Genomic DNA, 22,951 nt, shown 5'->3' on the forward strand with positions numbered 1-22,951 from the left:
GCCCGTGACAAGCCTCACAAGAAGTGTGAATGTTTGGGTATATAGAAGCACGGTCTGGAAAGTTTCATTTGCAACTGAAAAAAGCCCCAACCATCCCCAGTTAGGTCCATAATGTGTGCCTTCTTTGAAGTCAACTAAACGAAGTCACCAAATAAACCCCTTCCTTTTCAAAAAGGTCTACTCCATGAGATCTGCTTTTGAAACACAAAAAAAGGTTGGCTTCTTTGTGCAACTTATTTTCTTCACATCATGCATAATAACAAACTGCATTCCTGTGTCAAACAATGACTAGGCGCCGGTAACATTGTACATTTGTTCTCATCTAAGAATTCTTGTAAATAAAGTTCACATGACTTAGAATTCTGGAACTTGTAAAACAACATTCACCTTTATTAAACACAGCCTATTCCCGATTATGTCACACGGGGCTCAAGCTTGGCAGTCACAAAATTACTTTTCTGGAGTTGAACCTAGAGTACAACGTATACATATGTCTAGGCAAGCCACCAAACTTGTAGCACATTCTTAAGCCCCTCTTGCAAACAACATTACACTGCATACCAACTCGCGATTCTCCAAATCTGCCTTGGACACGCATCCCAATTACCACAACACTTTAGGACATCTCTGCCTTCTCCCTCTTGCAGAACTCTGGCCCGTTTCACAGCACAGACATGCACCCAGCCCATCGCAAGCATTCCTCTCCTGCTGCCTCCCTCCCTGCGTTTGTGTCATATGTTGCCTGCTTTCCTTCCCCTCACTTATTTCCTTTCCTCCAGCCCAGCAAACTACGGTCTGGATCCCCCTGGTGGGGGCGCCGTACGCCACTCCATGGACAAGCCTGGGTGCTCTGAAACTACTACAGTGGCAATTTGGGGCTGTGCAAAAGCATATTATAGCTGCTAGAGCGGAGGAGATGCATGGCAAGGTGCCTACATCACAGATGGACTCAAATCACAACTTTACCAATGATGTGGTCCAGGACAATTTTCAATCTTCCTTATCTGCTAAAATTGTAAGTCTCTAGGAGCGTGGAAAAGAGTATAGCAGGACTCCATATGCATTAGTGACCATTCATGTACTGTACATTTATTTGTAGCTTGGATTATCCATGGAAACCTTATAATTTCCCCCGATGCCCCAGATCAAAAGGTGATGCATGTCCTCTGATATTACTACATATGCAATGTGTGCTCCACAGGGCTAGCAAATGCTACAAGCTGCCCTGTAGTCCGACAACTGGCAGGCAATGGAAGACTTATCCCTTTGCCGCCCTATATTACTTGCAGGATGCAGGCCACAACCTTTGAAAACGGGACAGACCTGCACATTTCAGCATAGTCCATGGCCTTCTTTATACATTTCAGACGGTCCAAAGTCTCCAGTGCCCCAGTTAATGTATTAGAGAGGCTTTGCAAAACGTTATCTGCGTGACCGGCAGGGGACATGAACAGCACACATGACCGCAGAGAGCCAGAGGATGGTGGGGCTCTTGCCTAGATACAGAGCCAGTGGCTGCCCCCTGAAGCCAAAGCCCAGTCAAGCTCCTGCATCATCACTTAGAACTCTGGCAGAAGTGCAGTGGCCCAGAGGCCAGTCCTGTCCCTGAACGCATGCCAGAATCCATGATCCAGGTGACTAGAATGGCAACTAGTGATGTAATGTAAGTAGTCTTGTATAGCGCCTGCCTACCCCTATTGGTGGCCTCGCTGCACTTGGCTCCGACAGAGAAAACGGGGGCACGGTTTCATTCGTGGGGCAGTGGCAGATGCGAGACCTGCAGAATTGTTGGGCGCAGCTCAGAAGAACCCGGTTTGTGATTGCCAATCTGCCTACTATCAGTTTGGCGGAAGAAACTTGGGAGTATGTTACCCTTAAGGAAGAACCAAAGAACTAATGAACTGCAGCACCTTGGATTTGGTTGGCCACTGATGTGGGGAGTGGAACAGGGCTATAGGGGGGGCTTAGTTGTGGCTCGGTTAATGTTGATGGGCTAATGGCTAGGCCTTTGGTGGCCTTCTAGGGGGGGGGGGGTAAGGTGGTAGGAGACCGTCGAAGGGAGTATGCCTTACAAGGCAGCAATAACCCGCGACCCTGCAATACTACCCATGGCCATATACAAACCGGTCTCATTTCTCTAGCTCCCAATGCCACCCCCCTCTCAAATAGCGACATTGTACCCCATGAGAAAAAGAAACAAGCATCTGTGGGTTGGCAGGTGGGGGAAAAGGTTGGTGTGGAAACTCATGCAATAACAAACTGCTACTGCTTATGGAAGGCAAGAACATAAGGTTCAAAGGAAAGGAAGCTTTACATTGGAGCACCGCAGTCACCCATTTCACCTTCCTTAGTAGGTTTGATAGTAGGCTGAGAGACTGCTTCTGTACCAGCCCACACTCTTCCTGTAAAATATAGCCTACCCTCACAGCCTGTGCTCCCCCAAGCAGCTAGGGAAGAATACCTGCTGAGCTGTACCTGTTCCAACTTTAGGGTTGTGAGAATTGCTGGTTTAGTAGTAGTGGGGGGCCAAGAGGGCGATTTTGCCACTACTCATCCCTCTACTCCTGCAAATCAGCAGTCATTTCCTCACAGGTGCAAACAACAAAGAAAGGCGATGTGCGAGAAGTGCACCATAACGCCAACTCCAAGAGCCACAGTTCCAAGAGGGTTCCTCCAGCAAAAACCCCACCAACCCCCAAGAAATCAAGGATCTTTAAGACCCAAGAAAACCAGCTGCACTGCGAGGCTTACAAAACAGGGTTTCTCAGTACACTGCAAGCAGACTCTGCAGGAACGACTGATGCACAAAATATGGGAATATCTTAAAAAAAAATACAGGTTCTTACATAAATTGGCTTTAAATCCTGGATTTTGCTACATTTTAATGTCAAAAGACACGGTAAAATACAATTCAATTTGGTTGCCATCCCTTCATAGTTTTTGTCCACCCAATCAAGGGTACTTGCATGTAAAAGACAGTAAAAAAAAAAATACATTTTAAGTCTAGTTTGCATCATTTGAATCTAATTAACTATCACTTATCAATATCTCGCTCGCTCTCTTTTCTTAAGATACACCTGGAGAGGGGCATCACTACCGCCAGCTGAGCAACTAGGAGACAAGATACTAATATGCTGTGCCCATGGATGACAAAGACTGAAGAATATTATAAGTTTAAAAAGGATTCTCCACACCTCAAATGAGCGCCACACTGAGTATTTAGGTAGGTTCATTTATTGTATTAGATTGAAAAATGCCCTTTACAGATGACAAGTGTTTCGACACGTGTTTCGACACACTAGTTTCTTTTTCAAATCAGGGCTAGTGGCAAAGCTAAATCTCAAGTCAAAAGGTTTCAATTGGGTGTAACACACAGTCATGGGTTAAATCCCCCTCCTAGTCAATCCAGACGGCAGCAGACTTCAGCGGAAAAAGACACTGGTGTGTCGAAACACGCGTCATCTGTAAAGGGCATTTTTCAATCGAATACAATAAATGAACCTACCCAAATACTCAGTGTGGCGCTCATTTGAGGTGTGGAGAATCCTTTTTAAACTTTTGCTCTAAGGGGTCGGGGTCACTTCTGTCCCCTTTCATGCTCCACACTACCTGCGACACCTGCTTGAATTGAAACAATAAACAGGGGCATGGTAACCAAGTTGGCACCGAACAAAAAACCCAGAAGAATATTATAAAGCACCCCCACGAGAGCTCAAGTCAGAAAAACATGAAGTGGGAAAATAAAGAACGCCACACATGCCTTTTATTCAAATTCATTTTATTACAAATTTGAGTCACTCACGATTGCTAAAAATGTCAAAGATTCTAAGAGACATGAAGCTTTTTGGGTTAAAGCAGGACAGTCCAAGAAGGGGCAACGCTTGGTCCCCCGCTGCCGGCTGCAGTGGCACGGCAGCACAGCTCTTGCAGCCCACCTCAGCACCCAGACCAGCCTGCATTCCCCTCTAGGTCCGTGGCTCTCTGGAGGTCCCGTGTCACACGCGATCAGCCTAGAGTGTGCTTGTCAAAGAGATATTCCGCCATGCCCGGCTGACTGGCGCCCAACTTCCGGAGGCTGGTCAGGTGCTCGCCCAGCGTCTTCATGGTGTCCACGCTGCTCGACAGGAACGGGGAGTCCAGGAAATCGCACATCTGTGGGGCAAGAGCATGTGCAGAGATGAGAGGGGAGAATTTAGGGAAGCACAATCAACAGGCCCCGCCTGCTCAGGGCAAGAACTGGCTGAACATATGCTCCAGCTTGACCGAGCACATAGTAGCACCCCCCTCCCGCAACCCCGCCTCCAAAGTTCAAAGAGTTGCATGTCTGCACGTGAGGCCCCTAGTTTAGAAACACACACTTTGTATATTTATTTAGCAGTACATTTGCACCGGAAGTGATACATTATATGCTAGACAATATGCATTCTTTATAAGGAAAATGTTATGAATAATGCACATATATTGAATCTTTTATTAAGGGTTGCATCTTGTGAGGAAACTGTTGGGGTGGGTTTTTCGGGGTGGGAAACGGGGCTTTGGATGGGGACCCTCTGACCCCCCCCCCCAAAATTTTTTATATTTTTCATTATAAAAGTTTCGTTATAAGTGCATTCTTCATAAAATGTTTCGTTATAAAGACATGTAACTATGATAGACGCAGTAATTTACAAGTTACAATGGTGGCATGGATGAGAATGGTGGCAGAGTCCTGTACAGGAACATAGACTGGGAACAGGACACCTCGGAGAGATTTAGCGCCTTGGGCCAATATTTACATACATATAATTTGCATACATACATTCATGTAGGACATTCCCCTGAAAGCCATGCCAGGAGGACTGTTGAGGAGGGTTTGCATAGGCCATTCTTACCCACTTCCTACCCAGCCCTAGCCCAAAACATATTCTCCTGGAATTTCCTTGAGCGAGTTCTATCAAGCAGTACCTTCAAACTGTTGCTCTATACGCCATGCCAGTGTTATTTATAAGAAGTCTTCTGAGAGTTAATGGCGTAATTGCATGTAAATGTGCTCCTGGAGGAATACACACACGTCTTGACCAGGTGTACCTTCAGCCACTCGATTTAAAAGCAATGTGTGTCCTCGCATTTGTGCCTTTCACTAAAGTCATGTTCAAAAGAAGCATTAGCAAAGCCAACAGTTATGGCTTGTGTATAGGGATTAGGAAGGCTTCACCAGGTAACCAGTGGAGCTTGAGCCTGATCTTGAACAATTCCACTACTGGATGGGGTGGGAGGGAGGAGGCGGGCGAGGGCAAGCGTTCCAGTTAAGGGATGCATGTACCCTCCAGATCAGATCCTCAACTGGCTACCTACTTTATACCTCATAGGTTGCACTAGCTGCACACACACTCAACCATGAAGGCGCAACTGGCGGTCTGTAGCCTTCTGTCATATCCCGAGCTCGAAGCCCTACTGGTGACATGAAAGCTCACCACAAACTATCTGAGCTGACGGGTTTCAGATGTGTACTCAGCAGTATGAACATGGCTCAGTCCATATGCTGGTAAAGGTTTGCTGTCCTAGAATGCAAACGGAGGCTCCCTCGACGGGGCTGCAATAGAGCGCCTCAGGAGGAACTAGCAATGCTAGTGTCAGGCCAAGCTCCAAGCATTAAACCAAGCTAAAAACAGAAAAATCTAGTGTGCTCACATGTGGGTCATTCTTTTCTCCAGCCATTCTGTGAAGATCCAGCATTGCTTGGTTCACGGTCTTCTCCAGCTGCAGAGCCACTTCCATTGCTTCGAGACCGCTGCCCCACTCGTCGCGGGCCGGCTTCTAAGATAGAAAGAAAAGGGGAAAGAGATGTAAGAACAGGAGGCTTAGGACAAAAAGGACTCTCCATAGTGCTCTGAAATCTAGGCACTAAGGAACTTCTAGGCGCAATCAGATCCTTTAGCCTACGTGACATTTGTTGTACTGCACACGGGTCATGGGGACACTCCAGTGCAGCCATGCCATTAATTCATGCACAGCGCAGGTAGTGGTGTAACACAAAATGCAGGGCTCCCCTGCAAGTCATGCTCAGGGGCTCCTCCCCGATGTACGGCCACGAAGCATGGGCCGCACAGCACTCTGGGCAGGCCTCGATCACCAGGAATGCAAAGTTCCCACGATGGTCATGCTGCTGCAGGTACACACCATGCACAGCACCAGGTGAAAGATGGAAGTAGGTGTTTTGATCAAACCTTAAATCTTTCACCTGGCGTAGAAACATGGGGACTCTGCGTCTGGATCCAGACTCCCAAATGTACCAACCAACTCCAAGCATGGCCAGTGATATTATGCACAGTAATTATACCATAAGAAAGAATGTTCATGTTGGCTCTGCCAGTATCCACATTTACAAACATTCTCTTGTTGGCTTTGCCCTTAATGCCAGTAAAACTCTCCTGCCACAAGAGGAAAACATGTTAATGCTGCTGCACAAATTCTTTCCCAACCCCTGCACCCCTATGTTAGGATACTCAAGTTGAATTTGCCCTCAATGTCAGTAAAACATGCAATGCTACATTAAGGAACAATTTCCTTGTTTGGCTGCACGTATACCTCCACCAAACATATAGGTACATCCATCATGTTCCCTTTGCCTTCTATACCAGTAAAACCCTGAAGGAAAAAACAATTACTTGCTGACTGCACAAGTGCCCACACCCTCCCCAGGTCCGAACACACATCATATTGGCCTTGCCCCTTATGCGAGTAGACATTGCATGCCAAAGAAAAAAAAATGGCCAGTCTGCCTGTCCTATTGTGCTTCAACGCCCCCACACCCCAAACCTTCCTCCATGTAATACAATTCATCAAGATGGCTTTGCCCAAAAATACCATTAAAACATGTAAGAAAAGGAACAAGTTACTTACCTGTAACTGTTGTTCTCCAGCATGGGTCTGGCATGGATTCACATGCTCATGAATATTCCCCGTCGTCAGGCTGGGAATCCTCGGTAAAGAAAAAACCAGTATCAGTTTCGTTTCTGATCTGTCTTTCGTAGTAATAACCAATCACTGGTCTCTGCGTCATACTGACCACAGCCAATGACTGCCCTCTACCTAAGCACCGCCTCTGGCAGCCATCTTCAGATTTTGGAAGCACGTGAAGTGGCAGTATGACCAAGTGAAGAGCCGCAGAGGGGTAGGCGGGAGGGTTCGCATGTGAATCCATGCCAGACCCATGCTGGAGAACAACAGTTACAGGTAAGTAACTTGTTCCTTCTCCAGCATGGGGTCTGGCATGGATTCACATGCTCATGAATAAAGAATACATAGCAGTACACACATGCACAACCACGGGAGGTGGCAAAGGCTCAACATTAAGCATTACATCAAACTCAACATTAAGCATCTTATCTCCTCACCAGGCTCACCTCAGGCGAACAGGTTGCGCAGCACTGCTTGGCCGACCCTGGACTCCTCCCTGGAATCCCGATGAACGCAGTAGAATTTCGTGAAGGTGTGCGTCGACCTCCACGTAGCAGCCCTGCATATGTCCAGCAGGGGCACACCAGAAAGGAACGCCGTGGTAGCTGCGATCGCTCTGGTGGAATGGGCTCTCGGACGGCTAGGCAGCGGTCGGTTTGCCAACCGATGACAGTACATGATACAGCCGGAGAGCCATCTGGAAATGGAAGCCTTCGAGAGAGCCTTCCCCTGTTTGACAGGTCCAAAGTTCACAAAGAGTTGTGACGTCTTCCGAAAACACTTCGTGCGGTCCACATAGAACTTCAGCGCTCTAGCCACATCCAGCGAGTGCAAAGTCCTCTCAGCCGGCGACGAAGGCGACGGGAAGAACACAGGCAACACCAAGGGTTTGTTGAGATGGAAGTCCGACGGTACCTTGGGCATGAAGGAGGGGTGCGTCACTACCCTCGTGTCGTGAAAAGTCAAGTACGGGGCCTCCGTCGTGCAGAGGTGATGGCCACAAGAAACGCTGTTTTCCACGACAGAAACTTCAACGGGGCCGAGTGCAGAGGCTCGAACGGAGGTCCCATGAGCTTGGTCAGCACCACGTTGAGCTCCCACGCCGGGGCCGGAGCCTTCACCGGCGGGAACGATCTGAACAGTCCCTTCATGAACTCTTTCACCAGACGATGAGACCACAAGGACGTCCGGCCCGTGGCTCTGGTGTATCGGGAGATCGCAGCAAGATGAATCTTGATGGACGCGTGTGCCAGTCCAGCTTTGGCCAGCGTCAGCAGGTACGGCAGTACCTGGGGAGCCGTAATCCGTAGAGGGTTAATCTTCTGTGCGTGGCACCAGACAGAGAACCTCTTCCATTTGTGTCCGTAGCATTTAAGAGTCGAGGACGCCCTGGCCTTTGCAAGAACCTCTCTGCAGTCGGCCGGTATGTCGTATCCTCCAAACTCTAGCGCTGCAGGAGCCAGGCCTGCAAGTTCAGCGATTTCGGGTCGTGGTGGAGGATGGCGCCTCCTTCCCTGGAGAGTAGATCCGCGTCCACCGGCAGCTTGATTGGCGGGGACGCTGACAAGTCCAGAAGGTCCGGGAACCATATCTGCCTCGGCCACGCAGGTGCGACGAGGATCATCCTGCACCGTGACCTCTTGAGCTGGTTGACGAGCCCGATTAGCAGTGGCAAAGGAGGGAACGCGTAGAGGAACAGGCCCTCCCAGGGGAACGAGAAAGCATCGCCCATGCTCCTCGCCTGGGGAAACCTGCTGGCGAACCTCCGGCACTTGGAGTTCGTCGCCGTCGCGAACAGGTCGATCTGGGGTGTGCCCCACCGTCGGAAGAGGCGATCCACTAGATCCTGCCGTAGTTCCCACTCGTGGCACGAGCGCAGCTCCCTGCTGAGTGAGTCGGCGATGGTGTTTTTTATCCCTGCCAGATGAAACGGCACCAGCAACATCCTTTGGGCGACGGCCCAATGCCACAGGTCCTGCGCCTCCTTGGACAGTGCTGGGGACCTGGTTCCGCCATGTTTCCTGATGTAAAACATGGTGGTGGTGTTGTCGGTGAAGATCCTCACCACCTTGCCCTTGAGGGACGGAAGGAAGGACCTGAGGGCCCAGAACACTGCACGGAGCTCCAGGACGTTGATATGGAGGGACTTCTCCGTCGGGAGCCAAAGGCCTCTCGCGTGCAGATTTTCGGTGTGCGCTCCCCACCCTTCCAGGGAGGCATCCGTGGTCACTGTCTCCTGGTGGTCTGGAAGTCCATGCCCGCCGTCAGATGCGCGCGGGTGCCCCACCACCGGACCGCTCGGCGGAAACTCTCGTCGAGTGTGATCCTCTCCTCGAAGCCGCCCGTCGTTTGGATCCAGCGCGCGTCCAGGAACTCCTGCAACGGGCGCATCCGGAGCCTGCACATGGGAATGAGGTAGATGCAAGAAGACATCATTCCGAGGAGGGACTTGATGGACCTCACCTTGGCCGCGTCGGAAACCAACATCCGCTGTACCTTGCCCAGGATGGACCTGGTCCTTTCCTCCGACGGGGAGGCCAGAAGGGACACTGTGTCGAGCTTCGCTCCCAGAAACAGTGCGTTCTGCGCGGGTACCAGGTGGGACTTGGCGTAGTTCACGGAGAATCCCAGGTCCGTGAGAAGTTGGACGGTCCTTGCCGTGTGCTCCACGGCGAGCTCCCTCGTCTTGGCTCGGATGAGCCAGTCGTCCAGGTAGGGGTAGACGTGGATCCCCTCGCGGCGCAGCTGCGCCGCCACCGGTGCAAGGCACTTGGTGAATACCCTGGGTGCCGACCGTAGTCCGAAGGGGAGGGCTTTGAACTGGTAGTGACGCCCTTGGACCACAAACCCGAGGAATTTTCGGTGCCCCTTTAGGATGGGAATATGGAAGTAGGCATCCTCCAAATCCAACGACGACAGGAAGTCTCCTTCCTCCAGCTGACCCAGGACGTGCTGGAGGGTGACCATCCGGAACTTCTGCGCCTTGATGAACTTGTTCAGACGTCGCAGGTCTAGGATGGGGCGCCATCCTCCCGTCTTCTTCTTCACGAGGAAGTATCTCGAGTAAACTCCGGAGCCCCGAAGCCTCTTTGGGACGAGTTCGATGGCGCCCTTCCTGAGCATCGCCTTTACCTCCAGGAGAAGCTGAGGGACGTGAAGCTCTTTCCTGGCCACGGGGGGGACGTGCGGGCACCTTCTTTGAAACTCGAGCGCGTGGCCCCGGGCTAAGGCGTCCAGCACCCAACGGTCGGTGGAGATGGACTCCCACACGCCGACGAAGCTCGCCAGCCGGCCTCCCACCGGGGTGCTTCGGTGGGGGCCCGACCCCACGGCCGGTTCAATCCTGTTTCGACGAGGCTTTGCCGCCTTGACCTCCTTGGCGACGACGGCGGGGTCCGCCCGACTTGCCTCGTCCTCTGTAGGCCTCCTGAGATGACGAGCGGGCCGCTTGACGGTAGGTGGAGAAACCGCCGCCGGAACCTTTGGAGGCGCCCTTGCCTCCGCTGCTCCGAAAGGGCGTCCGTCGTTGCTGCAGAACCCCAAGGGCCCGGGCCGTCTCAGTGTCCGCTTTAATGGCCTGAAGGGAATCGTCCACTGTTTTCCCAAACAGGTTGTTCCCATCGAACGGCATGTCCAGGACTCTGGTCTGTACGTCTTGACGGAAGTCCGTAGCCTTGAGCCATCCACGCCGCCTAAGGCACACGCCGTTGCCCAGCTGGCGAAACCCAGTGTCAGCGATGTCCGTCGCAATAGTGATGGCGTGGTCCGACGCCACCTCACCTTCCTGTAGGATCTCCAGGGCATCCGCCCTCTTGTCGTCCGGTAGGAAGTCCAGCAGGGGAGCCAGTTTGTACCATAGCTCTCTGTCGTAGCGGGCCACGATAGCCAAGGTGTTGGCCGCTTTAATAGTCATCGCTGCAGACGAGATGACCCTGCGTCCCATAGCGTCCAATTTCTTTCCCTCGCCGTCCGGTGGGGAAGTCGATGTGGAGGCCGCACCCCCCCCCCCGCTTTCTTCCTGGCCGCCGCGGAGACGACGGAGTCCAGGGTAGGCTGTGCCCGGAGGCACAGGGGGGCCGCGTCCGGGACCCGGTACTTCTTCTCGTACCGGTCTCTTCTAGCTGGCGTCGTGGAAGGGTTCTTGAGGAGGGCGAGGCCCTCATCCCAAATGTCGTCCAGTAGAGGCACCGCGAGGACCGTCTTCCTCTTGGCCTTGCGCCGTTGATAAAGGAATCCTTCCTTTTTCTTCTCCTCAGGGCAGAGTTGGAAAAGCTCGGATGCCCTGGCGATCATGGAGTGGAACGATCCAATCTCGTCGGGCGGAGAAGCCCTGGTGGGAGGTGACGGTAGATCCTCGTCGTATACCTCGTCGTCCGTACCCGTCGCTGCCGTGTCAGTCCCCGTATCATCCCCTCGGGTGGACGGGGAGGAGGGCTGGACGGGGGGCGACGGCTGAAAAGGAGGTGGAGGGTGAATCCTTCTCTTGGGCGGGGGAACACCAGAAGGTCCCGGTTCAGGATCCGACGGGAGAGGTTCCTCCGTCGGCAACGGTAGTCTCGTCCTGATCTCTGAGCATAAGGACTGTATAGCCAACAAAATGGCCGCCGAGTTGTCTTGCGGCGCTGGCAGAGGGGAATCCGACGGGCGATCAGGGGCCCCGTCGTCACCTGCGTCGGGATCCATCCCGACGGGCCGGTCTTCTTCCACGCCAAGGCCGGGGCTTAAGACCTCGATCAGCTCTTCCTCCGAGGTTGAAGCCGAATCTACGACGACGCCCTGCCCCCCCTTTTTCTTCCCCGCCGGGGATTTCACGGGGGTCCTATCGATGGGCACAAAAGAGGACTCCCTCCGCGGTGGCAGGGAGACTCTGAGCCCCGAGGTCGCCACCACTGGTGTAGCCTCCACAGGCTGAGCCATGGCCGCCGCGACAGTATCGATAGAGGGCTTGGCCGGATGGATTAAGGCCTTCACCACCTTAGGTGCGCTCACCGCCTTATCCTTGAGGGGGGGGGGACACTGCCTCGCTCCCCCTCCGATGGGGCCTTCGAGCTCGACCGGGGCCTCTCCAGGAGCTTCGCCGGGTGATCGCCCTTCCTCTTACCCGACCCAGAGCGTTGGCTCGTGGCTGAAGGTGCCGGGGAGGGTGCGCCCTGCCTGGCGCCCGTAGAGCCCGACCGTTCGGCGCTCCCGGTGCCAGCGGACTCGCGGTGCTTGGCCTTGTGTTGGACCCCCGTCGCCGGGGCGTCCTCAAAGGTCTTAGAAGACCGCTCGGATTTCTTACTCTTCTTCTCGCCTGACGGGCTCTTCCCTTCCAGCCAGTTGGCGAGACGTTGATGGCGGTCCTTCATGGTCCGCTCCGACATATTGCCGCAAAACGCACAGTCCTTCTCCACGTGCGTCTTGTCCTCATGTAAGCAGTAGAGACAAAAGGAGTGTTCGTCCTCCTTAAAGACGTTCTGCAGCTGGCATCCAGGGCAGACCCTGAACAGCTTTCCGGGCGTCGAGCTTCCCTTCTCCTGGGCCATGTCCGGGCCTGAGAAGCTTCTGGAGTCCTCCAAAAGCGTAGCTCGACGAAATCTTCACCCTTGAGGGGCGCAGACGAATCCGACACGGGTCCCCGTTGATCGGATGGAGAGTCGGTGGAGCTTGAGGCTCTTTTGACCGAAAAAAACCGAAGTTTTTGAGAAAAAACGTGAAAAAATAGCACTAACGCTCGAGAGCAATAGCACGAGGATCCCAACACATGAACGTGCGGTAAAAATCTGAAGATGGCTGCCAGAGGCGGTGCTTAGGTAGAGGGCAGTCATTGGCTGTGGTCAGTATGACGCAGAGACCAGTGATTGGTTATTACTACGAAAGACAGATCAGAAACGAAACCGATACTGGTTTTTTCTTTACCGAGGATTCCCAGCCTGACGACGGGGAATATTCATGAGCATGTGAATCCATGCCAGACCCCATGCTGGAGAACATGCATGCTCCAATGGCCCTTGTCTGGGCCCCAGCCTTCTATGCACACATTCATTCCCATTCACCCACTCACCCATTGGCGGGGGTGTAACCATTTCCCACAAATATGCCAGAACGTACGAGGGAGCCAGAACCAACCAAAGGTGTCTAAGGTTGTGGTGGGTTTGGGGGTGGGCACGCACACCCAGCCACCCATACATTATACACTCTCATTCACACACATTGCATAATATGCTTTGCCGTCCCCTCTCCCTCATCCAACCCCCAAAAACAGCTCCTCAGCCCAGCATTAAGAACAAGCACACACACATTCACATCAATCACTTGCTCATTTACACATACACCCATATTACCATACACTCCATACGCACACCCAGCCACCCATACACCATACACTTAGTCAGTCACACACATTGCATAATATACATACCCTTGGATTGCACAGGCATTTACCAAAAATAAATGTTTCTCACCTTTTTCAGCGAATCCATCGCTTTCGGGATGTCCTCATGTAGGCCTTCGGCTCAGTGCTCCACGCAGCAAGGACCTGGTTACTGTCATGCGCAGAGCAGAGGAGTCGGAGGCCTACATCCATGACCTGGGGTTGGGGAGGCCCTTGGACTCCAAAAAAGTCCCATGGTTCAAACCCCGGCTCTGCACCACCCTCACAGCTGCCGGGCAGTGGGAAGCTCCACTCCCCTCGTGCTCCCCTTGCCCGCACTGCGCTCCAGCGGAGGACGCCGAGGCCCCCCCCCCACACTGCATAACTCAACTCTGACTCCCGCTCCAAGTGAAATCCGGGAGGGGGAAGACTGGCAGGTGGGAACCAGCAGGGAAGGGATCCCACAGACGCTGCGGCGTCCCAGCACCCCCCACCTCTCCAGCTCCGGGACCGGCAACAGGGAGAATCTGCACACTGCAATCTTGGAGACCGGGCAGACACACCAGCCTCCAGTCCACTTCTCCTGCGCAGCCGCCAGACAGTGGGACGTTCCTCTCCAGACAAGCCCCTCAGGTCCCACAGAGCCCCAGCGGGGGACAACAGGACAGCCCCCCCCACACCGCACAGCCAAAGGGACAAAACGACAGAGTCACTGTCAATGCAGTGCGGCTGGCAACATTATGCTCCAGCGGTCGCTCCAGTTGGCGCGCGTCGCCATTTTCTTCTCCATCCTCACCATGCTGCCTCCAAGAAAGTTCCAAGTTCGGGATGTATTAGCCTCATACGCCTTCGTTGATCATTGCCACTCTCTCAATCTCGCCTCGGAGATGCAAATCGGGCGAGAATTTCCATTTTAAAGCGATAAAAATCACTAGACTTGGGCACCTTGATGCAGAGCTCAGGGCAAACACAGCCACATGGCGTGCTGCCTAGCCACGCCCCCCCCCTCCCCGGGTACAATATTTTTTTAAATGGCATACGTGGGGGCTGCTAGGGCAGCTAGTCTGCAAAACCAAGACAGGTCATAACAAAAACAAAAAAACACAGCAAGCCAGGCAAGCTCAACAAGGACTTCCTTCAAAATTGGCCTGGTCAACGCTCTGTCTGCTCCCAACGACACCCTTGAAGTTCAGGCATTCGGGAAAAAGAGAACTACAACTACCAGCTAACCGCAGGGTGAACAATTTCAAGTCATAAAGGTACTAGGCAGCCAAAAAAGTCACTCGCCCCTGGCACGAAGGCCAGTTATCAACATGCACGCAGCAAGCAATTGCTTACTACAATGTGTTGGAGATTCTACCACGTACCACAGAAACATCGTTCAAGGCTAACTTACCCAAAATTTCATAACCTGCTTCCTACAGAACACACACTTGTACCCAGTGCAGAACCAGCAGAGGTAGAGGTCAGAAAAGCACCCGCACAGAAGTTGCGACCATCATCCTTCAGGAACATGGCTAGGAGCGTCTCCATTCATCTAAACCCTTCCTTTACCCTTGCACTCGGACACAGGATGCATATGTAATAAAAATGTGTACAACTGCCTATAACAGCCAGGAATGGCTATTCAACGCCATCGCCCCTAAAGTTCTCACCAGGCTCTCCTTCCTAAAGCCAACTTTATTCCCACAAATCACCTCAGCAGCTGGGAAAAACCAAAGCCTTCAGTGTACCAGCAGGACCACGATCAGCAGCCTTCTTCAAGGTCTGCCAAAGGACCTCAGCCACAGAGGAATACCGGAAGTGCTGAATTCCTCTCAGTCAGAGGCTCTTCTGTGATGCTGTGTGACACGCCACCGTAGCATCCCATCCCATAAACAGCATTAGGTGTACTCAAAAAGGGCGAAGAAGGACCCAACAGCAGAGCCCAGACCGGAGAGTGGGAAACCCCAGAACAATTCGAACCAACGACCTGGAATAACCCCTCTCTCCACCCCCGCCCAGCAGGAGCCAGGTTAGGAGTCTGCTCCCCTCTTCAAACATATACACCCTTTGGACTTGCAGAACGTTTTTTCCAGTAGCCCAGATAGATCAAATTAGAAACTTGGCAAATCTTAAGCAAAAATATATGACAAATAATGCAGAAGTAAGGCATGCAGCCCCAACTAAGCCTACGAAACCCCTCGAGTGACAAGCTGCTTTTGTGTATGTATTCCCAGCTCTGGGTAATAGAAATCACTTGTAGTAACACATTTACCAATGGTGGAGGCATTCCCCACAAGTGTGCCCGATAATAAGGAGCGAGGAGCCCGTTTATGAGGGTGTAAACAAATCTTGAGATGAAACTGGGGCAAAACAAGACAAAGAATCTGAAATTAAACTATGGGGGCAAGCGAGTGCTTCAAACTAAAGAGGAGGACAGCACAAACAAAATGGCATCATTATCTGGAACTGGAGGGAGTGGTGGGGTCAGGTAGAGAGGATAGGGGAAGAGAGCAGGAGGAGCCCTCACATTAGCAGGTAAGTGACGTATGTGCAGAGGAGGAGCTGGGGTATGAGACGGCGAGTAGACAGATACAGCCAGACAGGTAATAGAGCAAGAACATTCATAGCTCTGTGGACTAGGAAAAAACATGAAAATGGGAGCGATTGTGCATGGAGAGCCGCCCAGCATGGTGTCGGTAGGTAGAAGGGAAGCAAGATGTGGGTACGTTGTAGAGGTGTGCGGGCAGCAAAGCTGAGGACTTTAGTGTCTAGCGGGACAAAGGGGTTGAGAGAAAGGCCAAGGAGTAGGCATGAGCAGTAATTTTCTAAGCACGAGGGTGGAGATTACAGTTTTCATAGAGTGGTAAGAAATGGCTACATTTTCCAATTGTTGAGGAGGTCAATATGAGCAGAAGAGGGGGTGTTAGTGATGCATTGTTACAGTTGAAAGTCACAAAGAGGACCCCAAGTTTACGAGCCTTTAGCGAGGGAGCAAGGAGGTCAGGCAGGAATGGGAGAGGGGAAGAGTAAAGATGGCGTTAGAAACCAGTTGAAAGAGGACTTCCATTTTTAAATAGTTCCGCTTGAGCCAGCAGCGAGCCATCTAGTGATGGATTGCAGTGAGACCGTTAGTAATCTGTTCCGAGATCCATCTATATTTTTTGTATAGTGCCACACCCCCGAAGGCCTCAGAGCGCTGACAAGATGGAAAACAAATGCTCCAGGTTCTTAAGAACAAAACCTCCTCAATCTTTACCTTTATGAAAGAAGGTGGTCTTCATACCATTCTTAAAAAGGGAAAAGGGGGAGGATGGTCTCGCCCTCAAAGAAGGAGGCAGTGCATTTCACAACATAGGAGCCCAGACATCAAAACTGGTGCCTTCAAGCTGGTTTAGAGGAACATGTGGACAAACCAGACGCGCATCCTTTTTGGAACACCACGTTCGTCCTATAGATGCCCTTTTGAAGCGAGAGCTAAGATACAGAGGGGCATCACTAGACAAACGCTTGCAGACAAGGAAATTCACTTTATGCCGCACTCAGGTAGCCAGTGTAGCTTCTGCCGAGCCTCCGACACATGCAATCACCTCCCAAGCCCACAAACTGCTCAATTCTGAATCGTTTGCAATTTCTTCATATTGTACTGTGATGTGCCAGCCAGAAGACTATTGCAATATTCAAGTTTTGCGTTAATAGTGGCAGATGCCACTACCGCCCTATTCTCTACAGATCGATATGGATGTATCTGCCAGAACAGTCTAGTTATGCATGAGCACGAGCAGGATGAGCTCAGGTGTGCCACATGCTTGTTTGATGTTAGTTGAGAGCCTAAATAGACTCCCCAACGTTTAAACATGCTGGGCAACAGGAATAACATTGCCTGAAATCAGAAATTGGCTGTATTGTAGGTCAATTTTCCTTAGCCTCGCACTGGTTCCAATAATCAACAACTCAGTGTTTTCATTGTTAAAGGCTAGGGAATTAGTTGCCATCCACTGGCTGCTGTCATGAGGATCCGCTTGAAGCCCAAAGTCGAGCACAATTCTTGGTATGACTCCAACCTAGTTTAAGTGTAGGGTGGCCAAGAGGAAATGGAGGGGTTCTTGCTCATCCTCTGACAAACTGGCCTGCCGCCTGCTCCAAAGGCAATACCGACTCTCTGTCCGCACCAAGAAGAGAGTCCACATTCAATCCTGCGCCTCTGCGGCAACTAATAACTCAGCCGAACTCTTAAAATCTGCAAGGAGCTGGCCAACCCTGCTGCAGCCTCCACCCCTCATCTCGCCTCCCAAGCTCTTTGTAATGACCTTGCCTCTCACTTTATTTCTAAAACTCAGGACATCTTGTCCACCCTTTCTTCCGATCCCCCTCCTCTCCCCTCTCCCGCTCTGCTTAATAACCCTCCTTGTGCTACCTTACCTCCCTCTTTCTCCTCCTTTCCTCCCATGATGAGGTTGCTAGACAAGTCCGATCTATGAGAGTCTCATCAAAACAGGTCCCTCCCTGTTCCTCTAAAACCATTAAGGACCACATCGATACTCTCGTTCCTGCCCTTGCCGATTTCTGCAACCTCTCCATTGCACTGGATCTTTCCCCTCCCCTCTGAAGCACTCCCATTGTGCATCCTCTCCTCAACAAACCCACAGCTGATCCTTGACCGGCTAACTATCGCCAAATTTCCATTACTCCCTTTTTGGGTAAGCTTCTGGAAAAGCTGGCCATCTCTCAACTTAACCCTCACTCCGATTCAGTTGGCTCTATCCATGACCACCAATCTGGCATCAGAGCTGCCAGAAGCACAGAAACTGCTCTCCTGTGAAGACCTGCTCTCCAACCTAGACTCTTAACATTCCCCCGTCCTCATCTTACTCGATCTCTCCTCTGCTTTTGACACGGTCAACCATACCACCCTGCTCAATCGTCTCCGTGACAACTTGGGGATCCCTGATCAGGCTCTGGCCTGGCTGACCTCTTTCCTCTCTGATGGTCCCTCCCAGGTACAACTTGGGCCTTTCCTATCGTCTATCTCCCTCTCTACCTGTGGTGTTCCACAGAGGTCTAACCTCTCGCCTTGGCTTTTCAATCAATACCTAGCAACCCTTGCCTTCTGCATTTCATTTTCCTGCAAACATTTCTAGTGCTACGCTAATGACACCCAACGCATTTTCAGGCGTCCTTCTGCCACCTCCCCTCCCTCATCTCCGATTGCCTAATCACCATTCAAAATTGGTGTGCCACAAACAACCTTTGTCTAAACGCCAACAAGATTGAGATCCTCCTCATTGGTACATCTTCACCATCCTTTCCCCTCGCTCTCTGGCCAGCTTCCTTCTCCGCACACATCCCCGATGTCTCTAAAAAGGTAAACTCTGCCTTTCCCCTCATTCCCTCAGAAGCTCACTGTCTCTCAATCTCTGGTTCTTTCTAGGTAGGACTACTGTAACAGCCTCTTTCTAAATCTACCTACCTCCACTCTCCGCCCTTTACAACTAATCCAGAACAGACTGCTAGACTTGTCCTTGGCCTCAAGCCCTGGGATCATATCTCTCCAGCTCTGAAATCCCTTCATTGGCTCCCAGTGGATGCAAGAATTGCATTTAAAACCCTCTGCATTGTCCACAAGGCTTTCTGGGGCCTGGGTCCAAAATACCTCTTAACTATCCCTCCGTAAATACATCCCCTCTCGAGACCTTCGCTCCTCTTCTTCTAATTCCCTCAGGGTCAGTCGTTTTTCTGAGAAACGAGCTGGGGATAGATCTTTGTCCTCGGCTGGGGCCTCCCTTTGGAACAGCCTCCCTGCCACGTTGAAACTTGAGGAGAACCATCTCCGGTTCCGGAAGCAGCTCAAGACTTTCCTCTTAGTTTCTGCCTCCCCCCGCCCCCTGCTGAACTGCTCGCTCTCTCGGCACTATGCACCTGACCACCCTCTGTTCTCCGGGCCCAGGTACATGCTCACTGTGCCTCCCTCCTGCACCGCCTCCTCCGGGCCACCCCCTACACTGGGGTCTATATCTGTACCCATACAGTCCCCTACTCTTTTCTTCTGCACTTATCGGATAACCCTATCTGACTAACGCTGCACTTTGCCACGAGCTGGCCGCACTATATCGCCATATCTATTTATTTATTTTTACTTATTATTATTTATTCTGTTCTCTACTCTGTTCACACTTTCCACTTCTCCCCCCCTTCCACGCACTTTCCCCCCTTTTTACCTTCCTCATGCACTTGCTCGTTCTTAATGTCACTGCGCCTAGTAAGATCGCAGTATTTTTGCTCTCCCGTTCCCTCCCTTTGCCTTGTCGTGCTCTGAAACACTTATGTATGAGCGCGATATAAATAAAATATCAATCAATCCATGCCCTTTCCACATCCTTAGAATAAACCTCAGAGAGCTGAAGGAGAATCTGGGTGTCACCCGCATAGGTGAACTGCACACCCAGGCTTTCCAAAAGGTCCCATAAGGACCCAATACAGATATTAAAATATAAAGGGGAAAGGCAGGTTCCTTGTGGCACACCACAGGTCACAAGCACAGGGAAGAATTGGTAATCATTTTTAATGACCTTTGCTTGTCTAGGCCCAAGAAAAGATCTAAGCCTCTGCAGCATTATCAGAACATTTCCCTATTGTAACCAGTCTATCAATCAACAGCTCATGATCGACTAAATCAAAAGCAGCCGATCGAGCACCAAAAGCAGTACAATCTGACCTTTGTCAACGGGGCTTAAAAATCTACTAGCCCACTCGCATTGGCGAGAATATTTTTTAAGGGCGAGTACCCCTCGACCTTGCTGGAGAGTATGGGGATGTTTGAAACTTTTTTTGACATTTACTGAAAACAAACTTTGCAGTAAATGGCAAATAAAGGTTTCAATGTGCATGGTTAAGACTTTGGGTGACAGCATTGCACCGAATATGAAGTGTGCTTTTGGCGACAAGCAACGCTTTATAGAAACCAGAGGTAAAAATTGTCACCGGTTACCATGGGGAGAGTGCATTTTTCTTCTTAGGTAGAGTAAGTAAATTAAGGAACTCGCCCTGCAGGACTAGTGGGATGAAGAATTTGAGAGGCCTGGTCAACAATATTTGACTTAATTCCAAAAATGCTGTTTCCGTACCATGTTTTCGACGAAAACCTGACTGTCCCGACCCCAATATTTTGTGTTGCTCAATAAACTCACAATATTGGCGATAAGCAATGTTGGCAAAGATCTTCAGCAAAAATGGCACATTAGTTATAGGGCAGAAATTTGCAGCTACGGTTGGATCCAAATGATCTTTTTTTGAAAGAGGCGAGATCCAAGCTTCCAACAGACAATTCGGTACCTGAACTTCAGAAAAGGACATATAAATGTTGTCACCCATGGTAACAATCAGCAAAGACAGTCTAATCAGGGAAGCAGGAAAAACATCACCTTTACATGAGGCAGGTTTAATATATTGCACAATGTTTTGTACCTCTGTTTTGGATAATTCCTTAAAACGAAAGAAGGTACTTCATCAACCACAAAACTAGGATTTGTGGTTTTTCCTTCCAGTTCCCGAAGAATAGAAAAGCTAGTGCTAATTCGGTCATTGAAGTTGATTTGCTTGGACTTAAAAATAGCCTCTTTATATGTTTTACCCCCATTTTATAGGCCACACCTGTGGAGACACAGGAGTTCTTCCTCCAGCTCCGTTCTGCTCCATGTTTATTTTTCCTAAATGCGGTTATTGCCATAGTAAACCAATAATTGTGCTTAGAGGCCCTTTCGGCCTAATAGAACGCAAGGGTGCCAGAGTATCAAATTTGCGGTTAGTAATTAACGTAAAGTGCTTTGTGACGTTTTCCAAAGACAGGTCATGTGATAGGCTAGCTAACTGTGGGAGCACTACAGAGGAAAAAGCCTCAGAGGTCACTTTCCTAGTATTTCTAACTAACACTTGTTTCATTGCCTCTGGAAAAAAAGGAGTCAAGGCAAGCAAAGACAAAGTGTCAGACCAAAGACAAACATCCACCGTAACAGGAAAATATTAATATTCCTGGTCAGGATCCTGCCCAGGCTATGTCCTCCGCTATGAGTGGGAGTCTTTGCTGGGTGAAGGAGAAAAAGATTTGGATGTCGTCAGCAAAGAGAGAATAGTGAAAGCCAAAGGGACGAGATAATTCTTCCTAGGGCACTCTTACAGAATCCCTTGAGCAGTATATGCCGAGATGATTGGTGATCCACTTACATCGATTTGGGTTTTCCGTAAGTGATAATGATTTTGCATGTTGCAACACCATCTGCAAACTGATCATTTATACTTAAATTCTTTAGAAATTGGGTCATACAGTACCAGGTTCGTTTGTATGTTGAAACTAGCGAAGAGGAGGAAGCGACTGTTCAAGCACCCTCAAGAGCTTCCTTAGGTAGACAAGGATCTATGTGGTTCCCGTGCATCGGAAAATTGCAAATCCATATAAATTCACAAAATCCTGCTGGCCGTGATCACATAGATAACGCTAGCTGGCATCCCTACTTATCTTTTCGGCAGCACACACAGAAGTGTGCCGCCGACTCTCCTCAGTACCTGCGGCATCAGTTCCCTCCCAGTGGGTCGGAGCTGACGGCGCAGTGTCCCCTTTTCTCTTTTCTTTTTCTTTATTGTCCCCCCACTTCCAATGGCATGGAAGCGGAGGACACCCCCCGCAACCCACATTCCACATGTTTGCCATTATGGACTTTGATTTTTTGTTGCAAGCCGATAAGCAGTAATTGCACATTCAGTTTATTTTAACGATAATTTTCAGGGAAATAACGGTAGTCAAACGGTTTGCACATTCGATTTTTTTTGTGCTTTTTTTTTGTTTCTTTGCATTATCTGTGTTTTAAGACATTTTTCAGCACTTCACACTTCATATATGTTTGTCTAGGACATTGGGATTTACTATATTTTAGCTTTTACTAATTGTGTTCAATAAACTGTGTACAGAAGATGGTGTTTTACATGCGATTCCTGAATACAGTGGACAACTTTTATTAAAGAATATATTTATTTTTTTATTTGTTATAGCTGAAAATACAGCCTTTCAAATATACAAAACACTTTATACATAAAATAGGTTAACAATAAAATTCATAAAAATAAGGAATAATACATAAAACAATACACTCTAAAAAGTATTAATTCTTTCTTACAAGGCGACATAGTTCTGTAGTGGACAGATGACATCATGTAAGTCCAACTCATTCATTATAAAACCAAACCACATAAGATTTTACACCATAAACCCTGACACCAAATTCAAGGACTGCATGAATAGAACCACCGCCACTTTAACTCTTGAAAAGTGCCTATCAAAGTATTTGCAACAGCAAGTCAGTGTCAAGAATTTGGTAATCTTGAAACAGATGTCGAAAAAATCTCGTTCTTTTGACTAATAAAGCTGGGCATTCAGCAATCAAATGTTTTATTGATTCAACTTGTAATTTGTTAAGACAATCTACACCCATTATCTTGGGTAATATTACGCCGAAACAAAATTTCACTGGTGTGCCATAGGTTTAGTCTCAGTCTTAAATACGGAGCTCTGCACTTCAGATCGGGAAAGTTTAGCAGATTATTGTTCCGTTATATGCAATCCTTTTACACTAAAGGGTTGATCCCTACATTATTTTAACAGGCAACATTCCTCTCTAGTAACAATCC

General features: G+C 50.0%; 1 protein-coding gene across 1 annotated transcript in view; it reads right to left on the reverse strand.

Moving 5' to 3' along the window:
- Positions 1-3,761: 3,761 nt before the first annotated feature.
- The window catches only part of LOC138453328 (ferritin, lower subunit-like), a 64,173-nt gene continuing 44,983 nt past the window's right edge, over positions 3,762-22,951 (reverse strand). Inside the window, exons 3-4 of the mRNA XM_069606051.1 lie at positions 5,671-5,796; positions 3,762-4,152 (exon numbers count right to left, since the gene is read on the reverse strand). Of these exons, the coding sequence (XP_069462152.1) occupies positions 4,006-4,152; positions 5,671-5,796 (273 nt within the window). The 3' untranslated portion in view covers positions 3,762-4,005. The remainder of the gene's footprint in view (positions 4,153-5,670; positions 5,797-22,951) is intronic.

Source organism: Ambystoma mexicanum, chromosome 1p (assembly GCF_040938575.1).
Source record: "Ambystoma mexicanum isolate Mex_15411 chromosome 1p, UKY_AmexF1_1, whole genome shotgun sequence".
Classification (NCBI taxonomy): Eukaryota; Metazoa; Chordata; class Amphibia; order Caudata; family Ambystomatidae; genus Ambystoma; species Ambystoma mexicanum.